We start from the raw sequence: 21,070 nt of genomic DNA, 5'->3' as shown, positions 1-21,070 counted from the left end.
TATGAATTTACATAAACATCCGCAATCCAGTTATAGATCTCAATCAGTCTACTATATTTTATAAGAACCTAACTTTTAATTGAAAAGCTATAATAAAAATCATTACTTACGATTTCTCCAAAACAAAATTGACAGATAAATGGCCTTTTATGTATACATGATGCTCCTTACCTGAAACAAAAAAGGAGACGATTAGGTAATTAAAGTAACAAATAAAATATCGTTTATTATAAGTATACAACTTTCAAACTGTTAAATAAAATAATCAATTTAATAGAAAAGATATAAAATATTATTTAACTACATAATACTTTTACTATTCTCTAATCGCATGATATGTTAACAATTTTCCCTTACAAACGATCATGATAAAACCAGCTAAAACATTACGTATGTGCATTGGATTATATACTTGTTTTTCCAACATGAATAATTCACGATTTATATCAGGTGTGTACATAGGCATCTTTAAACAATCAATTTGGCAAACATACAACAGCGTTCAATCATAATTAATATACAGTCAGAATTTGTAAACACTAACAATAAATACCAGGTTTTATTGACTTATACGTTTCGCTTATTTATTCAGAAACACTATTTGGAAATCTTTAAATCACGAAATATCTTTACTAAGAAAACCTGTTTACAAACAAGTACTACAAGTTCAAGATACTCGACTCATTACGTAAGAAATAGCTGAGAGTAAATAAATAAATAGTTTAGTTGCTAGTATTCATCGAGATTCTATATCACTAACAAACATCAAATACTTAACATACATCAAATATTTGATTAATATTTGGATTTTGTACAGAGAACAAGATAAAAAGTTGCACGAGTCACATATATGTAACAATTTTCTTATTAGATCATGATACTCACTGAAGAAACGATTTGTTATATCGAATACAATGCAACCAATAGAATAAATAAAGGAATTGGTACGAAGAATAGCAAAATTATATGCAGTTCCCAAGTCATGAAACAAATGACATATTCAAAATCATAGTAGTGAAAGTAAGTCAAAGTTTCACATACTGGAATCTAGTCACGTATTTCTACTTTTAAAATCATAACTCCTTCAACATCACAATTCACTGAATTATAATTTTACCTTCTACCGTGATAACGAGTATGCCATCGAAAATGTCATAACGAGTTTCCTATAATAATAAGTCTCTTCGCCAAAAATAGCACCGAACTGACTTACACTACTATGGCTCTCAATCAACTGTACAAATTTTAAACAGTATCAAAATTGAAATAATAATTGAATGTCGTTGGAATTAATAAATTTAAAATAATCCACGTCGAATGACAATCTATTTCTTGGCCAGGTGGATGGTAGGCACGATTCACTTTCGAAATCGGCTAACTTCAGCCGGCAGCGGAATAATTAATAGTTTAATTTAAGTCCTCGCACCCGAAGGCGCGATTACGCGCAAATATTTGCGAAAAGCAGCCGGATCCGGTTGCAACAACGAGAGGACCGGCGTTCAGTTCTGATTTCGATTTCGATCTGGATCGATCGTACGTTACAGTCGAATTAACGGAAAGCCGCGTCGGGACGCAAGGATTACCATTATTTTCGTCCCGTGCAAATCCAGCAAATCCGTTCTACCGTACAAATATTCGCTTTCCCTGTAACTGCCGAACCATTTGTTCATAAATATTGATACGTTTAAAACCTCCAGCCAAATGAGGCATTTCACGTTTTAATTTCTTCCACTACCTACGCCTATGCCGAATGTACTCCACGATATCGCAGAATCATACTATGCGACATCGGTATCACGACAATTTGCATTTAATTGGTTCGTATCTAGCTTTGCGAATCGATTGACTATTTATACTCCGAATGATTAAAATACAATCAACCGGTGCTACAATTCTGCACAATACATCAGGCCGGTTTAACGCTTTTTCCAATGCATTTTAATGTTTACATTTAACTTATAGATTTCAGATCTGTCGAAAGCTGTCGGGAAGATATTCATCATATTCATGTTATATGTCAGATTTATGTAGTTCGTCGAAAAGTGTAGAATTTTGTCTCTGATTGTTTAGCCTATTATTATTTTAATATTTGGATGATTTGATATTGCAAATGTGTCTCATCCATCTGATGTAATATACAGACATACTTTGAACAGGAAAATGTAAATACACAATATACATCTGTATTCATATTGGCAAAAATATAAATTTACATAAACGTCTGCAGTCTAATCATTAATAATTTTAAATGTAACAAAATAAAATAAAATCAGGAAAGTATAATGCAGGTATGGAACGAAGCGCACATTACATGTATTCAATCAATAGGGAATCCACTTAGGTTCCATCCTTTCAGTCTTTTTTTTTATAGATCTTCTTTTATAAATCTGTACATTACATTTTTAATTTTCGTTTATCGAGAAAAGCAAACTTCGCGTAATATAGCATTTAGGCGATGGATTCTGCACAGGAAACCGATAAAAAAGGTTCATATAAACAAATGCACTGTTTGACCTTCTTTTCGAGTTATAATAAGTTTTAAGACAGCGACGAATTACTTCGCGAGAGAATTGGACAAGGCTTTCAGAACAATACTTGGAGAAAAGGAAAGGGTAATACAGTTAATGGTAAAATGTTTCCAGGTTTGTGTTTGGAAGCAAAGACGTCATGTTGGATAGGTCTTGCGAAGTTATACAGATACAGTTTGTTAAAACAAAAAAACTCGTCATAGCTCTGAAACAAGATCAAGCAGGTCATACGTATATATGAATTTTCTTTTTTTTATTGTTTTCATGTGCAGAATCTACCGCCGAAAAGGGTTACCTTGTATATTTTAAATAAAATTAAGCAAATATCACAAAATAGTGCGGCGTCTAAAGTCCAAAGAATCAACGACCTTTAATTTACGAAAAAACCACGAATGTATAAAAGTCAGCCGACAAAAGTAGATATATATATGTATGTATGTATAGGTATATTCCAATTGTTCAATCGATAGGAAAGTCCGTTCATTCATCCCTCTCGAGCATCTCTACAAGCGTACCGTCGGTTACACCGAGTCTTCCGCCCCATCTACCGAGAAACTTTTAGCAAAGAACGAGACCGACGTAAAGCCGGACCAGATTGGTTTACTTCTATGACCACTTCGCTTCGAATTTCCTTTGATCGTGCAGGATCCACCTCCGAAAATCTTTCGCGCTTCGTCCGTGAGGAAATAAAGTGGCCCTTTTCGATACCTGACAACGAAACTTTGTAACACGCTAAAGCCAGGATACAAATAAAGGTTTCTACAAGTGTTCATCTTGTTGGAAACTTATCGCAATCTAATAATACAATAATCCACATCGGATTTGTAAATATTGATTTTGGCAAGAATTGATTGAGAAGCCTGTAAGAAGAAGAAGAAGAAATAATGAATTCCTGAAGAAGGATGTTTCTTATATAAATTAATAATTCAGTGCATGTAATTGTACTAATTAATAAATCTGTTTCTTTAATCTAATAGCTGCGCGTATCTTCTCTTGTTAGTATAATATTATAGTTTGGATAACATCATTTACATACTGCATTATAATATTAGCACGATAGATATACATAATTGGTATAATGATAAACACCGATGACTCTCCTAGATATTAAACTAATTTCAACGGGGAAGTTATTGACAAAACCTTTATTCAACAACAACGATATTTAATAGATATTACTATAAATGAGATGTTTGCCACTAATATAAGAGAATGAGTATCATTAATCTTTAAATTAGGTTAATCTCGTATATCTCAATCTAGCTTCAATTTCAATCAAGTAAAAAACTTTAAATATATATTATGAGGAAATTTATTAAAACTTCCTGCGTTATCTTTTGTAGAATAGTAGTATTAATAATAGTAATAGTAGTATAATATTAATAATAATAATAGTAGTATGATCTGGCAGCAGAGGACTTGCAACATATGTGGCAATAATAAAACAGTTCTCAGTCCTTCTAATTAAATATAGAATATACGAAATTTGCAGTGAAATTTGATAGTATTTCATTTTAATAAAAATGGTCCTTTTATAAGGGACGTAAAGGCTTTTGAGCATCACTACAGGACCTCTTCAAATATACGAAGAATTTTTAATTAAATTTAAATGTTCCTGTTACACAAGACAATTTTTTTGTACATATTTATTTATGTAAGATGTAAGATAACATGTAGCCGATTATACAGATCTAAAATTATTAGATTCATCTACATGAAACAAAATGCCTTGTGATGAACTTTCTAAGATAATCGCAGTAGCGCAGCAATAGATTCCACGTTCAAAGGACAAATGTACTAAATATTTAAAACTGCTCACCTTCCTAAAGATGAGATATTACATTCGTCTACGAACGTCGTACTAATTAGCACAGTGGCATTGCTTCGAACCTTCATGGTCCTCTCCTCTGGACTCTATTCAGTCCGCTTCGAGTTTACTATGACTACCATTGTCTGTTCAAACAATCCCTCGTGATTAATTCGGAACGTTTTCAGTGAAAACTATGACAAACCTGTGAACAAGCGGACAAGAATTCCAATGGAAGCACCAGGCGACTCACGACAATCAAAATTCCTAGTGACTATTGATCTGAATCATCATCAATGTGTTTTTCATCAGAGGTAGAGAGATCAGCGATAATTAAAAAAATAATACTTTTTACGTAGTGTCAATTCTTCCGTGACACTTGTCTCATAAAGACACAGTTCACAGCTATGTCCACATTTTCTACTACATTGCCAATTACGTAACACTTTTATGCGGTTAACTGGGAGTTGTTAAGACGCAGAAACGTAAAAAACTTTTATCTCAACCATAGAAACTATCTTTTAACATGTAGAGTTATGCAAAATGTTACACCATATCGTCAGTTTCCTAGAAAAATGGCACAACTAACAATAGGAAAAATATATTTATCTAAAAATTAGTTGGAAATGGAAAATTTACAGCAGGAAATTGTTAATTATACTCATCTATTTAACAATGAATTTCTCAACGAAATTTTTCAACGTCTTTAGATTTCGAAAATCTCTAACAAAATATTGTTTAGGGTGGTATATTATTGTTAACAAAATATCGAGGCAACTTTATTTTGGACTGTGGCACTGTTCTTATTACGTAGTATCTATAATTTTATGGGATAATTATCCTAAAGAAATGTTCTCGCAGATTAGCTATCTAGTTAAGAGCTAGATTCTAAGTTTTACGTTTATGGCGTAAGACAAACTTAGATTTATATATATATAGTTTATATGTTAATTAAGTAATTACAACGTGAATCATTTTTGTATCGATGATTTTTTAAATATATCATTCTTCTACAGGTCGATGATACGTAATTTAACTTGTAATATGTAGATATAAAAAAGTACATTGTATCTACTTAAAATTTTGCAATAAAGCTTCAAATATTTTGTGTCACAGTCATATTACCGTAAAAATATAGCAGACCATTTGCATTTTAAGTAATAAATATGATACGAAATATAATATTTCGTGGCACAGAATTTCAAATAAAATTTATCTTGTTCCCAGTATTAATATCTGATATTGCCAATACTTTAACTAAATAAATCTTAATTAAATACCAAATAAATGAAATAAATCTGTCAATCGTAATTTATCGAGTGAAATACACAGTTTATCAGAGTTAACAATTGACAATTGATCATTTCAGCATGGATTATAAAGAAGAGACACGAGAAGAAAAAATATTCTAATTGCACAATTTGTGCTCTCGACAAAGAAGTATGCTTCAATAAAAATATTCTCGATATAAGCCATGGAAAAGTGGAAAATTGCGGTCTATTTTTAGGATCGATGGCATATCCCAAATAGACCGTTCTTTATTAAGGAAAGGAAGGGTTGAAGTTAGCATACCGGCAGAAAGCCCTGGAAAAGTTTCGAATATGCATGGCTATGCAATTCGTACGATCCCTAGAGGCGCAAAAGTTGAGCGGATAAAAAGCGGGTGTAAAAAGAAAGAAAAGACGAATGACGAGAGAGACAGGAAGAAAAAGACGAAAGAATGTTTCGCGCGCGAAGCAGTCGACCATCCATTTTCATTCGTCTACCAGAAGACCAAACTTTCGGTCCCTACAAAAGGTATACATAATTTTGGCTAATTAATTCGAGCTCACTCAATTCATCTTTCAAAATCTAAAGGTAAATTGAATCAAGTTATTATTATTATCAAGTATAGATTAAATTGAATCTAGTTATTCTAAGAATTTCGTTCTTACGATACAAGACCTGAATTATGATTTTGTCTCATTGATCGTTTACACTCGTATAATAGACACTTTCATTAGTCGAAATTATAATTTCTGGGAATATATAGGTTTCGGAGAAAATCGATGTGTTTTAAAAACTGTATTAATAAAAACAAACAATATAAAATAAAATATGTTATTATTATGTACGTCAGTATATTTTAACATAATTTATAATGTCTATATCTATACCCTAAAGAAAATAAAACCAAATGATACGAATGTAATATCGCTATATCTAGATGTTATTTCCGCAATATAAATACTTCAACAAATGAGCAATTGAAATACAAATTTCCTTTATACTGTATATTAAATTTCAGAAATGAAATAAGTACTTCATTCAATGTGTCAATTGATTTATGCAACTTATCGCAAAACACTAACAACCGAAAAAGGAGAAAATTTATAACAATCTATAAATATTGGGATTTTTCTATTAAAATAGAAATAAGTGGTCATCCAACAAATGCATACTAATTGTTAAGCGAAGTAATGAATATGCACTTTATTTGAAGTTATTTACAGCAACAAATTCGTTACGACTCTGTTTGCAGAGTTTAAAACTAGATTTATTTCTGCAGGTACATATAGTCATATACGTGGAATTACGTAGCAATACAAGTCTAATCTTAAAACACTGAATTTAATATCTGATACATAATACATACATATGTACGTACATTTCCAGCCAAAATTTGATTTCAGCTAATGTAAGATAATATAATCCACAGGTAGAAAGTAAATCGTTTCGACTAAAAGTTACGATCAATTACGTAAACGATTTTGCTCGACGCGAGAAAATTTCGATTACGCTTTAAATACGAAAATACCATCGCTAATCAGTTTGCATCGCGAAATTTGTAATTTCATTGCTCCCGTGCATGCAATGAGATAATCGATATTATCATAATAAAAGGAAATATTATTTCAGTATATTCTTAGCTTCCAAATGAATGAGAACGAACACAATAATATTGATAATATTATACAACAGGAAAATGAATGATTCCTACGAATGCAAAAGTATGCGTATTAAATAAGTAAAGAGATAGAAATATAACAACCTTCTACTTATCGACAATTTTTTCCCAGTCGTTCAAGGTTCTTCCTTCCTGCATACAAATATTTTCTATAACGTGCAAATATGTGTAAATCGATAAACGCAATCACAAAATTGATCAAACCTTCTTTATCTTTTTTTAAATCACAATGTGGCACGATTTCGAATATGATAATTTGAGAACATAACAGAAAATCGAATGCTACTTTCAATGTGCATTCATGAGTAGTCGAGTACATCCGTCCCATAAACGGTTATCGATGAACGTGCACATTATAGTAGCGCAATAAGAACTGCGCAATCAATCGATTTTCGGTAGTAATTCCGTTTTCATAACAGTCACTCTCGTAATAGCCACAAAAATAACGACACGCTTGAATTAGAAACCTACCTGTTCCCATCTATAGACGAATTATCATTAATTATTAAGCAATAAGATACAGTAACTTTGTTGCCTACATATACATTAACATTCAAAAGTATCTTGATCTGATTCATATTAACATTCAAAAGTATCTTGATCTTTTTAACATATATAATCGTTATTACAACTATTATATATAATTACAGTCGGTAATATACGTAATTCAATCACAAAATTATCACGACCACATATAGGAAAAGCTAATATACAGAAAAAGGATTTGTAATTGCAGAAAATGGCTACATTAAACTAACTATTTTTCAGACATTTATTTTACTGAATACTAAATTCATTTAAATTTTTCTGTATGTATATATATATATATATATATATATATATATATCTTTTATATTCATATATGAATTCATATTTCATAAGATCAATTTTAAAGCTAGAAACACACTACAATTAAGTACAAAATTAATATATGTATTCCTTGCCTTAAATTGTATCATACACTACCTAATTATCCCGATTCATTAAATATGTATAAACAGTCAAAATTACGTACTGTATTTAGTTTGTATTTTATAAACGAAGTTAAAATATGTAAAACTGGTATTACTCTTTTTTTCTGAATCAAGAAGAACATAAACTACATTTTCTATTTTTATCTTGTAGAATTTTTGCGAATGTAGTACGTACGTAGTTTTATAAACTAATTCTTAAACAAAACTCTCGTGAGAACCAACGACACGAAATAAACCTATAACTTTCGCGAATTCGAAACTCGAAGATGCATGCTGCATTATTAAAATGACAACAGCGACGCCAGAGAAAATATTTGGCTAGAATCCAATAAAGGATCGCACAATTCCACAGTAACTCTCTCTCTCTCTCTTTCTCTTTCACCGCAAGTCCTTCTAGAACAAACCGACCGGATTAAATTATAAATTACGACGGAGAGCAATAGCAGGAAAAATCAACACGTGACGATGCGGCCGGATATTCCGAGAGGAACTTTTTCGAATTTACGGGTAGACGCTCATACATCGAAATTCAAGTACACCAATAAACACAGACGCACTATATATTATACGCTGACACATCACGTCCGCCGTAAACTTTTATTCCCATTCAAATTCTCTTTGATACGATTTTTAAAGTTTGCTTTTACGAGCGAACCACTTTTACTTAATGATCGCCTAAAATTGCTAGAAAATCATTTTACTACGCAAATAAGCCGTGTAGTTCGTTCTATGGAAACTAATCAAAATATAAATGCAAAAAACCGTAGATATAATCTTCGCTCTGTGATAAAAAGGTAGCGTATCCCATAAATTAATCGATTTTCGATCTGTAAGAAATTTTATCATATAGTATGTTCTATTACTGTAGGAACTTAAACGGAACAGTCCTATCAAAACATAAACTTTTCTTTTTTTTTATTTGGTAGAATTTTTACAATCAATTCTCATTGAGAATTATAAGTAAATTATTTTGGCGTGGTACTGTTACTTGGATTATAAGTGTTTATAGTATGTTTGATTCTAGTTAAATCTAATGCTTAAATCTAAAGGGTAATGTCTTTTTAGTCTGCGGATCTGATCCGTAGTGTCAAGTAATTGGGTAATTAATGGGTTTTGGTGGTTGTTAACTCTTATATTATATCTGTTACTGAATTTGAATATTTCTTCTTTAACTGTAGGTAAAACAAAGTTTCTTTGATAGGAAAATAATATTTCTCAAAAATTATAAATCGTTAATAATTTACTATAGTGACTGCCACGACTATACCTAATGAATGGAAAGATATTTTTGGGAACTAAAGATAGAAATTAAAGGATTGAATTAAGGGAACGGAGACTGTGACGAATAGATTATACTTCAAAGTTTTTAAGTGATCATAAACTAAACATCAGTGAAGCCAGCCAAGCGAAAACTCGACGAAATAATACTGTTGCTAGATCAAACGGAACAGAGAAATAAACATGATAAAACTGTTTCGTTCAAGCAAATTGAATAACTTTTGCTCAGAAAGGAAACAAACAGGTTAATAAAGCCAGATAAGCTTAAAACTTTATTTATATTTAGAAATTACTTCGACTTTTCGGCGTAATTGCTTTTAAAAGAACAAGATTCTCATCAACCTAAAGTCGTTTTAAATAACTCTAGATATTTGCAACAAGATAAAAGTAACAAAACTATTCTACAACAAATTAAAGTTACGTATAAATGAAGAGTAACTAATTTTTAAGTTATTCTCGTGTAAGAAATAAAAAATGTGACTAAGAACAATTTAATTCAATAGTAAAATGTCCATCTAATCGTAAGTTGCAATGTAATTTATTATCAGAGAATTGTATCTTTCCGTTAATTAAATAAATAAGGTATTTGCATGACTTATCTTTAATTCTCTGATCTTCTTACAAATTACCAAGTAAAAAGTATCCTAAGTGAATTCTAAGCGAGAGTGTTGAATGTTACACTTATTAGAAAAGATACGCGAACAATATTACATTCTTATAAGATTCTTCACAGAATCATATTTACTTCTTCAAAAGTAAAAGTTCAGCTACGTCAAGTGACATTGCAACATCTTTTCCTTCTCATAATTAACCGCGTTCTCTCAACTATTGTTTGCTACATTGTTGTACAACCACTCAGTTAATCCACCTGGATTTTTCTCGTGGTGACACAATCTTAATAGACATAAAGTTTCTTAAACATACAGGCACAAATTATAACACGTAAACTTGGTATTAAATTAACAAAATAACTGTAAATATTATAGATTCTTCTGATACGAATATTCGTATACGATAACTGGATTCCCTTACACAATAATTTGCCAATCAATTAAAGATTTACCAAACAATTACATAATAACTTGCCAACCTGCGCAAAAGTTTGTTTAATCTATAAATAGAATTCAATTTTTAAATTGTCTTCTTGTAAGAAAAGAAAAATATAACTTATCAAGTTATTTTCCTGTAATCTTCATATTAATTCACCGTGTGATCATCAATGGCTTAAAACTATTAGGATCTACCGTCCTCAATATTCATAGATATCATCAACTAGGCGTTTTAAACGTTAATTAAAATCAGTGCATAACGGTTCGCATGGTCGAAAACCGGACCAAGCGGAAAATTCCTCATCACAAAATGGCCTCGTCATAAAATTCGTTCAAAGCCCCACATCCATCCAGGTATCGTCCACCCTTTCCACGCAAAGGTATTTCAATAACTGTTCACGATGTCCTAAAAGTATGCTGAAATTAAACCTACTCGTGACGCAAACCCACAAAATTCATACTTTTTGTAACTGCGCTCGTGGAACGCTTAAAACACAAGTTTTCACATTTTTCTAAATTTGGATTAGTTTTTACCTCAACTTAAACAGAACGGTTTTCAGATTTATAATATTTTACCAAGCTTACACTTAACCGTTCAAGTCTGAACAATCTCATCAAACGAGGCCGGATCAGGGTGTAGTGAGTTTATAAAAAAATCAGGTTTAAAATTAACACGCTTCGAGTGTCAGAGCAAGCAAATTGGCAGAAATATGAGGAGATAAGAAAAAAGGACCTAAAATCTGAAGCATGGCCGTACGAAAGGATTTTGAGCGCGCAGTCAATGTATTTTATATGAGCCGCTTATTTCTCAAATCGGTTATCTCTACAAAACAGTAAGTGGGGAAAATTGATGATATTATACATATATGATAATATGATATAATACAGATACGATTTTTTTTTGTTTTTTTTGGAAATGTAGAGTTAACCACATTGGCCTGTGAACAGCTCTATACAAGATATTGAAATTGGTTGAAATTTATTGAGATTTATTGAAATTAATTGAAATTTATTAAAATGTATTGAGATTTATCGAAATTTATTACAATTTATTTCTATTACAATATCTTCAATTTCTCTTTCTCAATTACCAATTTATTGAGATTGTAATTAATATTTGCATTTCTCTTACTTGTAAATGAGACATCATTATTTATAACCAGACTGTGGGTGTTACAGATTTACGAATGCTTAAAAATGCAGAAATTCCGGTAATGCACATACTGTTCAAATTAGATGAATATTACGTAAATACTGAAAGAGAACATTTACAAATGTAATTACTAAATGGTGCAGATGTTAAAAGTCTCAAACAATGAGTTTATTAATAAATGCATACATACATACATATATTCATATTAATCTTGGTTTGTGAAAAAGAATAAAATACTTTTTCAGAAAATACAATTTTAACAACTAACTGTCATCATATTTTTTCATTTTATACATGTAAAATATACGATCTACATGCATACGCGCGTGAGTTTAATATATTTTATTTTTGCATTATATTGTTGCAAATAATTTTGATAGAATATTCTCTTATAAGTCTCAATTACAGACCTTTGTATTTTTGCCATTATTACAGGCGTGTAGCCTCCTAATTATTTTCATCGCATTTACGAAATCATCCTGTAATTCCACTAGCGCCTACATAGCACAAAACCATAAAACTTTTTTTAATATCCAACATATAAAAGAAAATTCAATTCTACTAACAACAATGTAACATAAGAACGATATAAAATTTTCGCTTAGATATTTTGATATAAAATGAAATCCGTCATTCACAGCAAAACATATTTCTATGGAATCCATATATCAAATAAAAATTGATTGAATATAAAAGAGAATTGATAAATCTCAATCAGAGTTAATGAAAAATAATGTAACCACTTACAAGAGAAGCGGAGTAGCAAAAAGTCGTGCAACTAAACACACAGGGGCGCGTGCCCGTTCCCAAAACACGTGGTTCAGCGGCGCATGAAAACAAGTTCACGGATACCTTTCTCCGCACGATCAAAGTCACATTCCACAGTAGACATATTACGCGTAGCGCGCTATTTATTTCACAGTTATAAACGTAACAAATTCTACTAAACGAAACCAACTACATAACTTAGTCTTCGAAAAACGCCAACCACGTTTACGAAATTTCACATGCGATATAAATCTGTTATTGCGAACGAGAAATCTCGACAATCGAAACTGACTATCGAAGTCGACTTTCGATGTTGACATTTCACCTTATAAAGCAGACATTTCTAATCCTATTAGAATGACGTACGTTATAATCCTATTAGAGTCATAAATATGGAGAAAATGTCAACACAGCGCGTCTATAATGCATATGTTTAACAACAGGATAGTAGTATCTGAAGATGTAGCGTATAGAGAACAGAGCTCATCGGTTCAGGTTGAAGTGGGGCGCACGCGAAATACAGGTGTGCGAGGAGGACAGCAAGAGCACGTGACACGTGAAACGCACGCTTGGTTGAAATCACGCGATTTTATACCCACAGAGACGAAAAATGGACTCAGAGATTTGACGTAATAAAGAGGAGAAAACCGTCGAACGAAAGAAAGGTAAGAAGAGAAAGAGCGGTGAGGAAAAGCGATAAAAGGGAAGTGGCAGTGGCAGAACGAGCATTAGCAGTCCAGTTGGTTAGGTTGGTTGGTGTGCGTCTACCAAGCGAACAGGCAGGCAGACAACAAAGGTGAAAAGAGAGTAAGAGTGTGTAAAAGAGAAAAGAGAAGGGTCGAGGTCCTTTTTGCTTACCTCGTGCGCCCGGGGATGCTGGTGACTGCAGTGACGATGCTCGAACATTCCACACACAAGATCCATACCACACACCACGATGATGACAACGAGGAGCAATACGACGGTGCCGCATTGCATCTTCAACCGCACTCGAGCCGCCATCACAGACGACGCTCGCGCTCGCAAAGCATGACACATACTGAACGCGCCTGCCGACGCCGCGCATTTATATAAGCGTCGCGGCACCCAGCGCCGCGCCACTCGCGTTCGATACCTAGAGCGCGGCAGACGCTCTCTGCTGTCGCCGCGATAACTCCCTCGGGAGTAACCTGCAAAGAAATCGAAGGGTTACTGTCATAAATGCTGTGAAACTACCTTGTATTATACTCCTTTTTAACAGCTTATCGAGTAATCTTTCTCGATGTTTCTATAAGAAATCATTTTTCTTTGTCTAGTAGTTTTGACAGGAAAATAATTTTATTGTCGTTTTACTAAGTTTTCTAATTTCTAATAACATTCTTTTTACAAGAGTCTTGTTAGTCATTTTATCTTTACGTACTGATAATCTATAATTTTTGTTTGAGAGAAATTCATTTTGTTTCACATCACAATTTGGCTGATACCCACACAATTATTTAATGGAAGTAAGATGTTTTTGGGAAATATGAGAACATTGTATGAAAATATTCTTTTCCCAAAATTTAAATTTAAAAAATTGAGAGTATTATAATGTTATTTATGCAAAAGCTAAGGTATAAAAGTATTTTTTATAAATATTCGAAAAATAGATTTGTTCCTAAGTTCGAGATATAATTTATGTTACATTGAAGTAATATTTATTCTGTAATAGATGAATATTTAAGAATACCTAGTGCATTTATGATATGACTTATGTTTTTAAAAACATACTAAAGGAGGTAATATGTACAGAGTACTATATAATATGTACTAGAGTTAAGGTAAAAAGAAAGCAAAAATATTTGGAAAGAAATATCAATATTTTATTCAACACATTATGTTACAGAGATAACCTGTATTTTGTACAATTTCTAAATTATAATTATTAAATATTTAACCCTAATCTCACTTACACTGATATTACTATGAGAAATAGTAACAAATTGTATAAATTATATATTTGGTTTTTACATATACACGATATATGACATGTACGATAAATGAAACATTTTGCCCTTTTAATTTTTGCATATTTCCGCATACCAATTCTTGCTTTTTACACAATTCATACTAACGCAATGGGGGCAACGTGTTAAAAACATGGGACTCACTGGCTTATTCGATTTAAGGTGAGAAGCAACGATATCTGACAAAGCTGCTATAAACGTAGGATGATCATTAGGTGCAGCAGTTCTCCGTATTTTTTCAATGCCAAGCTAAATACAAAAGAAGGTAAAAAATGCTTCTCCGTAGTTAGATTCTCTTTTTCTGAATTAAAAGTGATATGCAACACTTACTTCCTCAGCTAATTCTTTGCAATACTCAATGTCCAATTCATGAAGAGTTTCAATATGTTCGTTAACAAATGCTATTGGAACTATCATGAAATGCTTTTTGCCTTGCTTTACATACGCTCTTATTGCGTCATCGGTAAAAGGCTCCAGCCAAGGTATAGGTCCAACCTAAATATACACAGTAATAAATCAGAATATAAATTAGCATAAATTTTAATGTATTTCGTTGTATGGTTTTAACTATTCGATGGAAAGAAAAATGTGGCAAATGTTGTTTATTTTCAAGTGAACTATAACGAGGTGCAATAATCGAGATACAATTTCATTTAAAAAGAAATAGACTTTTCCGTAGAAGAGGATATAGCAACGGTATCTCATTTAGCATATCAAAGAATCCGTGAATTTTAATGAACCAGTAAATGTCAAAAACTTTGTAATTTTACTCCTAGCAGTTTCACTATGCATGATATATTTGGTGTGACAGAATTCATTCTTTTAAAAACAATATGTCAATACGTTGCATATAACATTCCATTTAACAAAACGTGAATAATTTCGAAAACTTGGAAAGTATCACATTCAGAATAAAACAAATATCACCGTGTGTTTTTTATATATATAATTTTCTTATTGAATGCTTTTTAGTAGGATTAAACATAACGAAAATATTAATTTTAATATTAAATATTAACGCCAATTTTCGGTTTCTTGCCTTGTACAATCAAGTGCTAACTATCAATTATTAGTAAATAATTTAACAATGAAGTTACCTTTAAAATCTTATAGAAAAACTGTATTCATAAATTTATCCTTCTCAAATAAGGAAATATTGCTTCAGTATAATTAAAAATAAATAAAATTGATTAATAAAACGAAAACAATGTCTATACCTTCGACTGCCATACCAATTTGTATGGGTTACAATATTGTAATTTTTCCATTACTAAGGCAACTGTACCTGCTACCTCAGATGCATAAGTATCGCCCCTAGATACGGCCTAAAATACAGTGCAAAACGCAATGTTCAAGTAACTGTAATTCACATCAATTTGCTCTTAATACTGAAAAGTAACCTTCATTGGTAGCGAATGAGCCGAAAATAAAATTATGACATCGTCCCTTATATCCTTAGGGAACTGAGCTAATTCCTCTTTAATTCTTTCTGTAATTGTCTCTATGAACAATGGATGCGTTGCCCATCGATCTATTACGCTCCACTTCATGTTAGAAGGTAATTTTCTGTAAATTATGAATTTCTGAGTACTGTCTAATACATTTTTGCACTGTATCGAGATATTAATTTATCTTATCATTATGTTTCGATAAATATACTTCAGAAGGATTAGTTATGAATATAAAGCAAAATGCGCACTAAAATGGCAGCACATTTTATATTCTAATAAATTTTTCGTTTTAAGGTCTAAAGTTAATTCTTTGTGCTTTTATGTTTTCATTAATTAAAATATTTATTATGTACATAAATGCATATTACAGAATATACAATCTTTTATATATCACGAAAAAAAAATGAAATGACGTGAAACGATTAGATATTATGATCTCTGTGATTAAATATACTTATTAGATTTTATTTATAAATATGTGTATATATATATATATGTAAATCTATTAGCACATTTTTTGCAAGTTATTTGTTTTTTTATTAGAAATATAGATAGCTTAGAATGCTTACAGTATGTGCACGCTATAATAATTTTATACGACATCTTTATCAAATAAAAGTCGAATAAAGGATCTTTATAAAAGTCGAATTATCTATGTTTAGTAATGAATCATATAAACACGAATAACATAAATAATATACATGTTTAAAGGTTTGCTTCATCTTCAAAAAATTATATACAATAATTTTCGACATGCTAAGAAAAGATTTTGCATAAAAAAATATTCGTTGCATGCTTGATTACACATCTATGTATATCGTATTGTCCAATCTCTACTTATAAGTAAGTTAAGTTTTCTCTACTCTCGACGAAAGTTTCGTGTCGTAAATACGGAGATTTAAAAGACTAGTCAATTGTTTATCGGGCAGTCAAAGAGATTAATTATACCTTTCATACTAGCTAAAGAAAATATTAAAAAAAATCAACTATAGCATGACTTAAGCAAATTAAATATGACACGGAAAAATATATGCGTGTGACATCTGAAGAAAATGAAAATGTATGAGCTGCCTGAATATTTTTTTTTCTTTATAAAATATTAGTGAAAAAAGATGATTAATCATATTAAACTAAGTATTATGTAATTTCAAATTCAAAACAATTTGTAGAATAATAAATAATTACAATTTTTATATCATACCATGTATGATTATATTTATAAAATACATATCTTAAAACATGCTGGCACTTTAGTGCAGTGGTAATAGATTTTAACATCTTCACATCTACTTTAAAATGTATATAATACACTAACAACTTTTAATTCTTTTATTGTAACAATATTGCAAAAAGAAATCATAAGTAACTACCTGTTCAAATAATATTTATATATTTCAATAAAACTCGATCCACTTGTGGCACAAGAATATTGAGGATATTGAGAAAAGACAACTGTATGTTCAACTCCATCTCTAAAATGAAAATGTATATATATATTGCTTAAAAGAAAATTATTTGTTACATTTTATTAACTTTATTCAGTATTTATCTTCAGTTGATGATATATTCTATCTTTCTATATCTGTATTTAGCATTCTTACTCTTCTATCTTTTGCAATGTATCTTCAGTAAGGGGATTAGCATAACGAAATGCAATATAATGTTTATGAGGTGCAGTTTCTGGTGAAATATTATCCAATTTCTCACACAAAAGTTTACCCTGTGTGTTTGTCCATTCTAAAATGGGAGATTTGCCACCAATTTGTGAATATTTTGCCTGTACCTTGGGAGTACGGTATATTGCTATCCAAGGACCTATTTGGCTGTAATACATATTGTTACATGGAATCTTAACTTAACATTGATTTGGTTGCTATAAATTATCAAAATTCACCAAACTAAACCTTTGGAATGGCAGTTGAATCATATCACGATCAGTCATTATACGTAATAAGTACTCGTGCACCTCATCGACCCTACTGGGACCACCCATATTTAACAATAAGATACCAGTTTTTGGTTTAACATTATTTTGTTTTAAATTTGTTGTAGAAAAGTGACGCCAAGGTAAAATGGAAGATTTTGCACATTGTTTCCCTGAATACCGACATAAGAATATATTTAAAAAAGTAAATACTAAAGCAAAAATTAACAGTACAAAAATTATATATAAGAACATACTCTGGTTTTAACATCAAAATATTTAATACATGAAATAATACTAGACTTAATTTTCATATTCTTATTTTATTACAATATATAATTTGTATATTTTTACTATCTAATGGTTTGCATACGTATGTGTAAACTACTTTAACTACATAATAAAAAATCTAAAATACCTATATACAAATATAAAATGGATATAATATATATTTTACTTACCAATTTGAAGTACGTTCATTAATTTACTAACCATCTTTAACAAATTAACACTTTCGAAAAGACAATTTTATCTGTCAAATACTTGCAAATATTGTGATTCTTGCACAATCACGCTTATGTGGTATGTCTTATTCACTGTATCATTAAAATATAGGTTAGGCTTAGGAGTGAGGTTATGTTCGCCTAGTAGAATTCCGCATAACGTAAGTAATTATATGTTCACGTCAAATTAAATTTTAGACACGCGTTTTTGTTATAAATCACTGATTTAATGAAAATACAAAAGATAACTAGGATTAATACATTTAATACATAATATTACGATTTAATCATAATCTTCGTACAGTCAAAATAAAATCATGACAGATAAAAACATTGAAGAACTCGGACCATCGGATTTAGGCACACGTGATTAGTAAGTAATACATACCGTATTCGTAAATGTGAAACACTCGATAAGCATTACTTTATGTCACAATTATGTTTCAGTTGGGAGAGGATTTATTCAGAAGAACTTGATAATTTTAAAGAACACGGAGATGTAGGTGAAATATGGTTTGGTAGAAATAATACACTAAAAGTCATACGGTAAGTTATTCGAACAAGACACGAAAATTTCATGTAACAACGCGGAAAGTACATGTATACAAGTACACGTATATAATAGAAGCACTTTTCACGTAAACAGTACAGTATTTTACTCGTGAGATTAGTGCTGCCACCTTTCGTAAGTTATAGCTACTAAAATATGTATCATGAGAAGATAAAATCTTTAAATCTCTTATTCAAATTCAAATAAGATAATTTCTACTTGTTTTTATACGATTGAGCTTATAATTAGAATAATTATGATGATAATTATATATATGTATAATAATTATATAATAGTAGCAGCTCCTATAATTTTATTCATATCTACATATTATTGCTTATTATATGATCGGAGCTCTGGTATAATCATTTAGAATTAAATATTTTAGATATTATCTTATTTTTATATATCTTCTTTTTATATTATATATATTTTTAAATGTATTCCTTATTAATATTCTGTCTAATATTTCAGTTGGATTAATACGCAATTAAAACTTAACAAAGATGACAAAATAGTCGATATAGGATGTGGAAACGGAATGACATTAGTGGAACTTACAAAACAAGGTTTTGAAAAATTGCTAGGTGTAGATTATTCGGAGAAGGCAGTGGACTTAGCTCGTGAAGTACTGAAGGAAAATAATATGTCACACGTCGAATTAAAAGTTTGCGATATACTCGATTCAGAAAATTTTAATTTACCGATTGACTTTAAATTAGTACATGATAAAGGAACTTACGATGCCATCAGCTTACATCCAGAAGATCCTTCGTCAAAACGGCAAAAGTATATAGAAAATATATACAAAATTCTGTTACCTTCTGGTTACTTAGTTTTAACTTCATGTAATTGGACTAAAGAAGAAATAGAGAAACATTTTCAAAATTGTAAGTTATATTATTATTTGAAGCAACAATTACATTCGTTAATAACGAATTAATCTTTATGATAACATATATGACAATATTAATAACATTAATATAATTTACAATATTTTAGATTTTGACATCTTACATGTGCTTCCTGCTGACACATTTGTATTTGGTGGACAAACTGGAAACATTGTAACACAATTAGTTCTCCAAAAGAAATAATAAAAAGGTCGATTAACAAAATATATGAAGTATTCCATTTATTTACTTTTTATAATTGACTCGTATAATCTACAATTAATATGTTATTAAGAAGTACGGTGATACATATGTTCAGAATACAGACAAAATTTATTAGTGCATAATATATTCGTGCTAATAACATATTAAAATAGTGGAGACGAATAGTACAGTTCGTTATTATGCTATTATCAATTTACAAACGTTATAAAATGCTATGCATCATAATCGAAATAAATATTACTGTCCATTTGTGTTCTGATAAATTCGCATTAACGTAAATTATTAGTATACATATTATTTAGTTGTATAGTTATTACATAGTTTGTTTCATACAGTCATTGGTACTTGAGGCATTATTGGCATGTTAAAACTTTATATTATATGTATTTACGTACGTCTAACTGCTACATTGGGATTATCGATTTAAAATTTGCTAGCTGTAACTACGAATAAATCGTGAACGAAAAGGCATTGTTTTTTTACTTATATAGATACTAAATTGAACGATCTGTAATAGTACTTACTATATTCTATTTAATAAAATTGTGTGATAGTAATATCTTAAGTTACGACAATTTTTTTTATAATATATAGAATGAAGTTGTTATATCATATAAAATTTCATTAGGCACGTTAAATTTTAATAACTGAACTTTTTACAGAATTGAAATTTTAAAGAAATGTTCTTCAAAAATGAAAATTAGTAAACATAAAGTGTCCTAGTGCGGGTGATATAATCAGCTAGGAACCAAGATGAAGAAAAAACAAATTTTTTAACTTGAGACACTGTTTTCGTGAAAATTAAATTCGAAAATTCGTCGAATAGATATAGCTAATTACCGACCCCACAAGTAATATGATTTTACTTAACTTTTTTACTTTACTTTCTTTGTTTAAAGTCACATATTTGAGAAAATTGGATTTGAAATAGAAGTGATCAATAGCCACACCGAGTGCACGTATATATACTTCATGAATTTTGAAACTCAATTTTCTCGACTACACGTGAAATAAAAAAGCATTATTCTCTTCTCC

At 30.5% G+C, this 21,070-nt stretch overlaps 3 protein-coding genes and 1 long non-coding RNA gene across 5 annotated transcripts in view; 1 reads left to right on the top strand and 3 right to left on the bottom strand.

The window, feature by feature from the left end:
* Positions 1 to 12,664, bottom strand: part of LOC117240709 — a 61,627-nt gene extending 48,963 nt beyond the window's left edge. The window contains exons 1-2 of the long non-coding RNA XR_004494778.1: positions 12,484 to 12,664; positions 111 to 171 (exon numbers count right to left, since the gene is read on the bottom strand). This is a non-coding gene — a long non-coding RNA (uncharacterized LOC117240709). The remainder of the gene's footprint in view (positions 1 to 110; positions 172 to 12,483) is intronic.
* LOC117240664 (leishmanolysin-like peptidase) overlaps positions 1 to 18,884 on the bottom strand; it is a 211,653-nt gene extending 192,769 nt beyond the window's left edge. The window contains exons 1-2 of the mRNA XM_033506695.1: positions 18,756 to 18,884; positions 13,363 to 13,673 (exon numbers count right to left, since the gene is read on the bottom strand). Coding sequence (XP_033362586.1) covers positions 13,363 to 13,542 — 180 coding nt within the window. The 5' untranslated portion in view covers positions 13,543 to 13,673; positions 18,756 to 18,884. The remainder of the gene's footprint in view (positions 1 to 13,362; positions 13,674 to 18,755) is intronic.
* Positions 14,463 to 18,457, bottom strand: LOC117240671 (ferrochelatase, mitochondrial). The gene is made up of 8 exons (XM_033506701.1): positions 18,326 to 18,457; positions 17,845 to 18,037; positions 17,542 to 17,763; positions 17,311 to 17,412; positions 15,890 to 16,055; positions 15,707 to 15,814; positions 14,820 to 14,984; positions 14,463 to 14,738 (listed from the first exon to the last, which is right to left on the bottom strand). The coding sequence occupies exons 1-8, from the start codon at positions 18,357 to 18,359 to the stop codon at positions 14,541 to 14,543; spliced, it is 1,188 nt and encodes a 395-aa protein (XP_033362592.1). The 5' UTR covers positions 18,360 to 18,457; the 3' UTR covers positions 14,463 to 14,540.
* LOC117240680 (EEF1A lysine methyltransferase 2) lies at positions 18,418 to 20,055 on the top strand. Of its 2 annotated transcripts, XM_033506722.1 has the most exons (5): positions 18,418 to 18,528; positions 18,672 to 18,740; positions 18,815 to 18,913; positions 19,392 to 19,807; positions 19,920 to 20,055. In XM_033506722.1, exons 2-5 carry the CDS (start codon positions 18,685 to 18,687, stop codon positions 20,012 to 20,014), a joined length of 666 nt encoding a protein of 221 aa, XP_033362613.1. In that variant the 5' UTR covers positions 18,418 to 18,528; positions 18,672 to 18,684; the 3' UTR covers positions 20,015 to 20,055. The 2 variants fall into 2 exon arrangements, with proteins under 2 accessions (XP_033362613.1, XP_033362604.1); XM_033506713.1 differs by lacking the exon at positions 18,418 to 18,528 and having other exon boundaries at positions 18,599 to 18,740.
* Positions 20,056 to 21,070: the final 1,015 nt, after the last annotated feature.

Source organism: Bombus vosnesenskii, unplaced genomic scaffold (assembly GCF_011952255.1).
Source record: "Bombus vosnesenskii isolate JDL3184/JDL3185 unplaced genomic scaffold, Bvos_JDL3184-5_v1.1 scf7180000013264, whole genome shotgun sequence".
Classification (NCBI taxonomy): Eukaryota; Metazoa; Arthropoda; class Insecta; order Hymenoptera; family Apidae; genus Bombus; species Bombus vosnesenskii.
The sequence above is the reverse complement of the archived record's forward strand: the minus strand, read 5'-3'. Positions and strand labels throughout refer to the sequence as shown.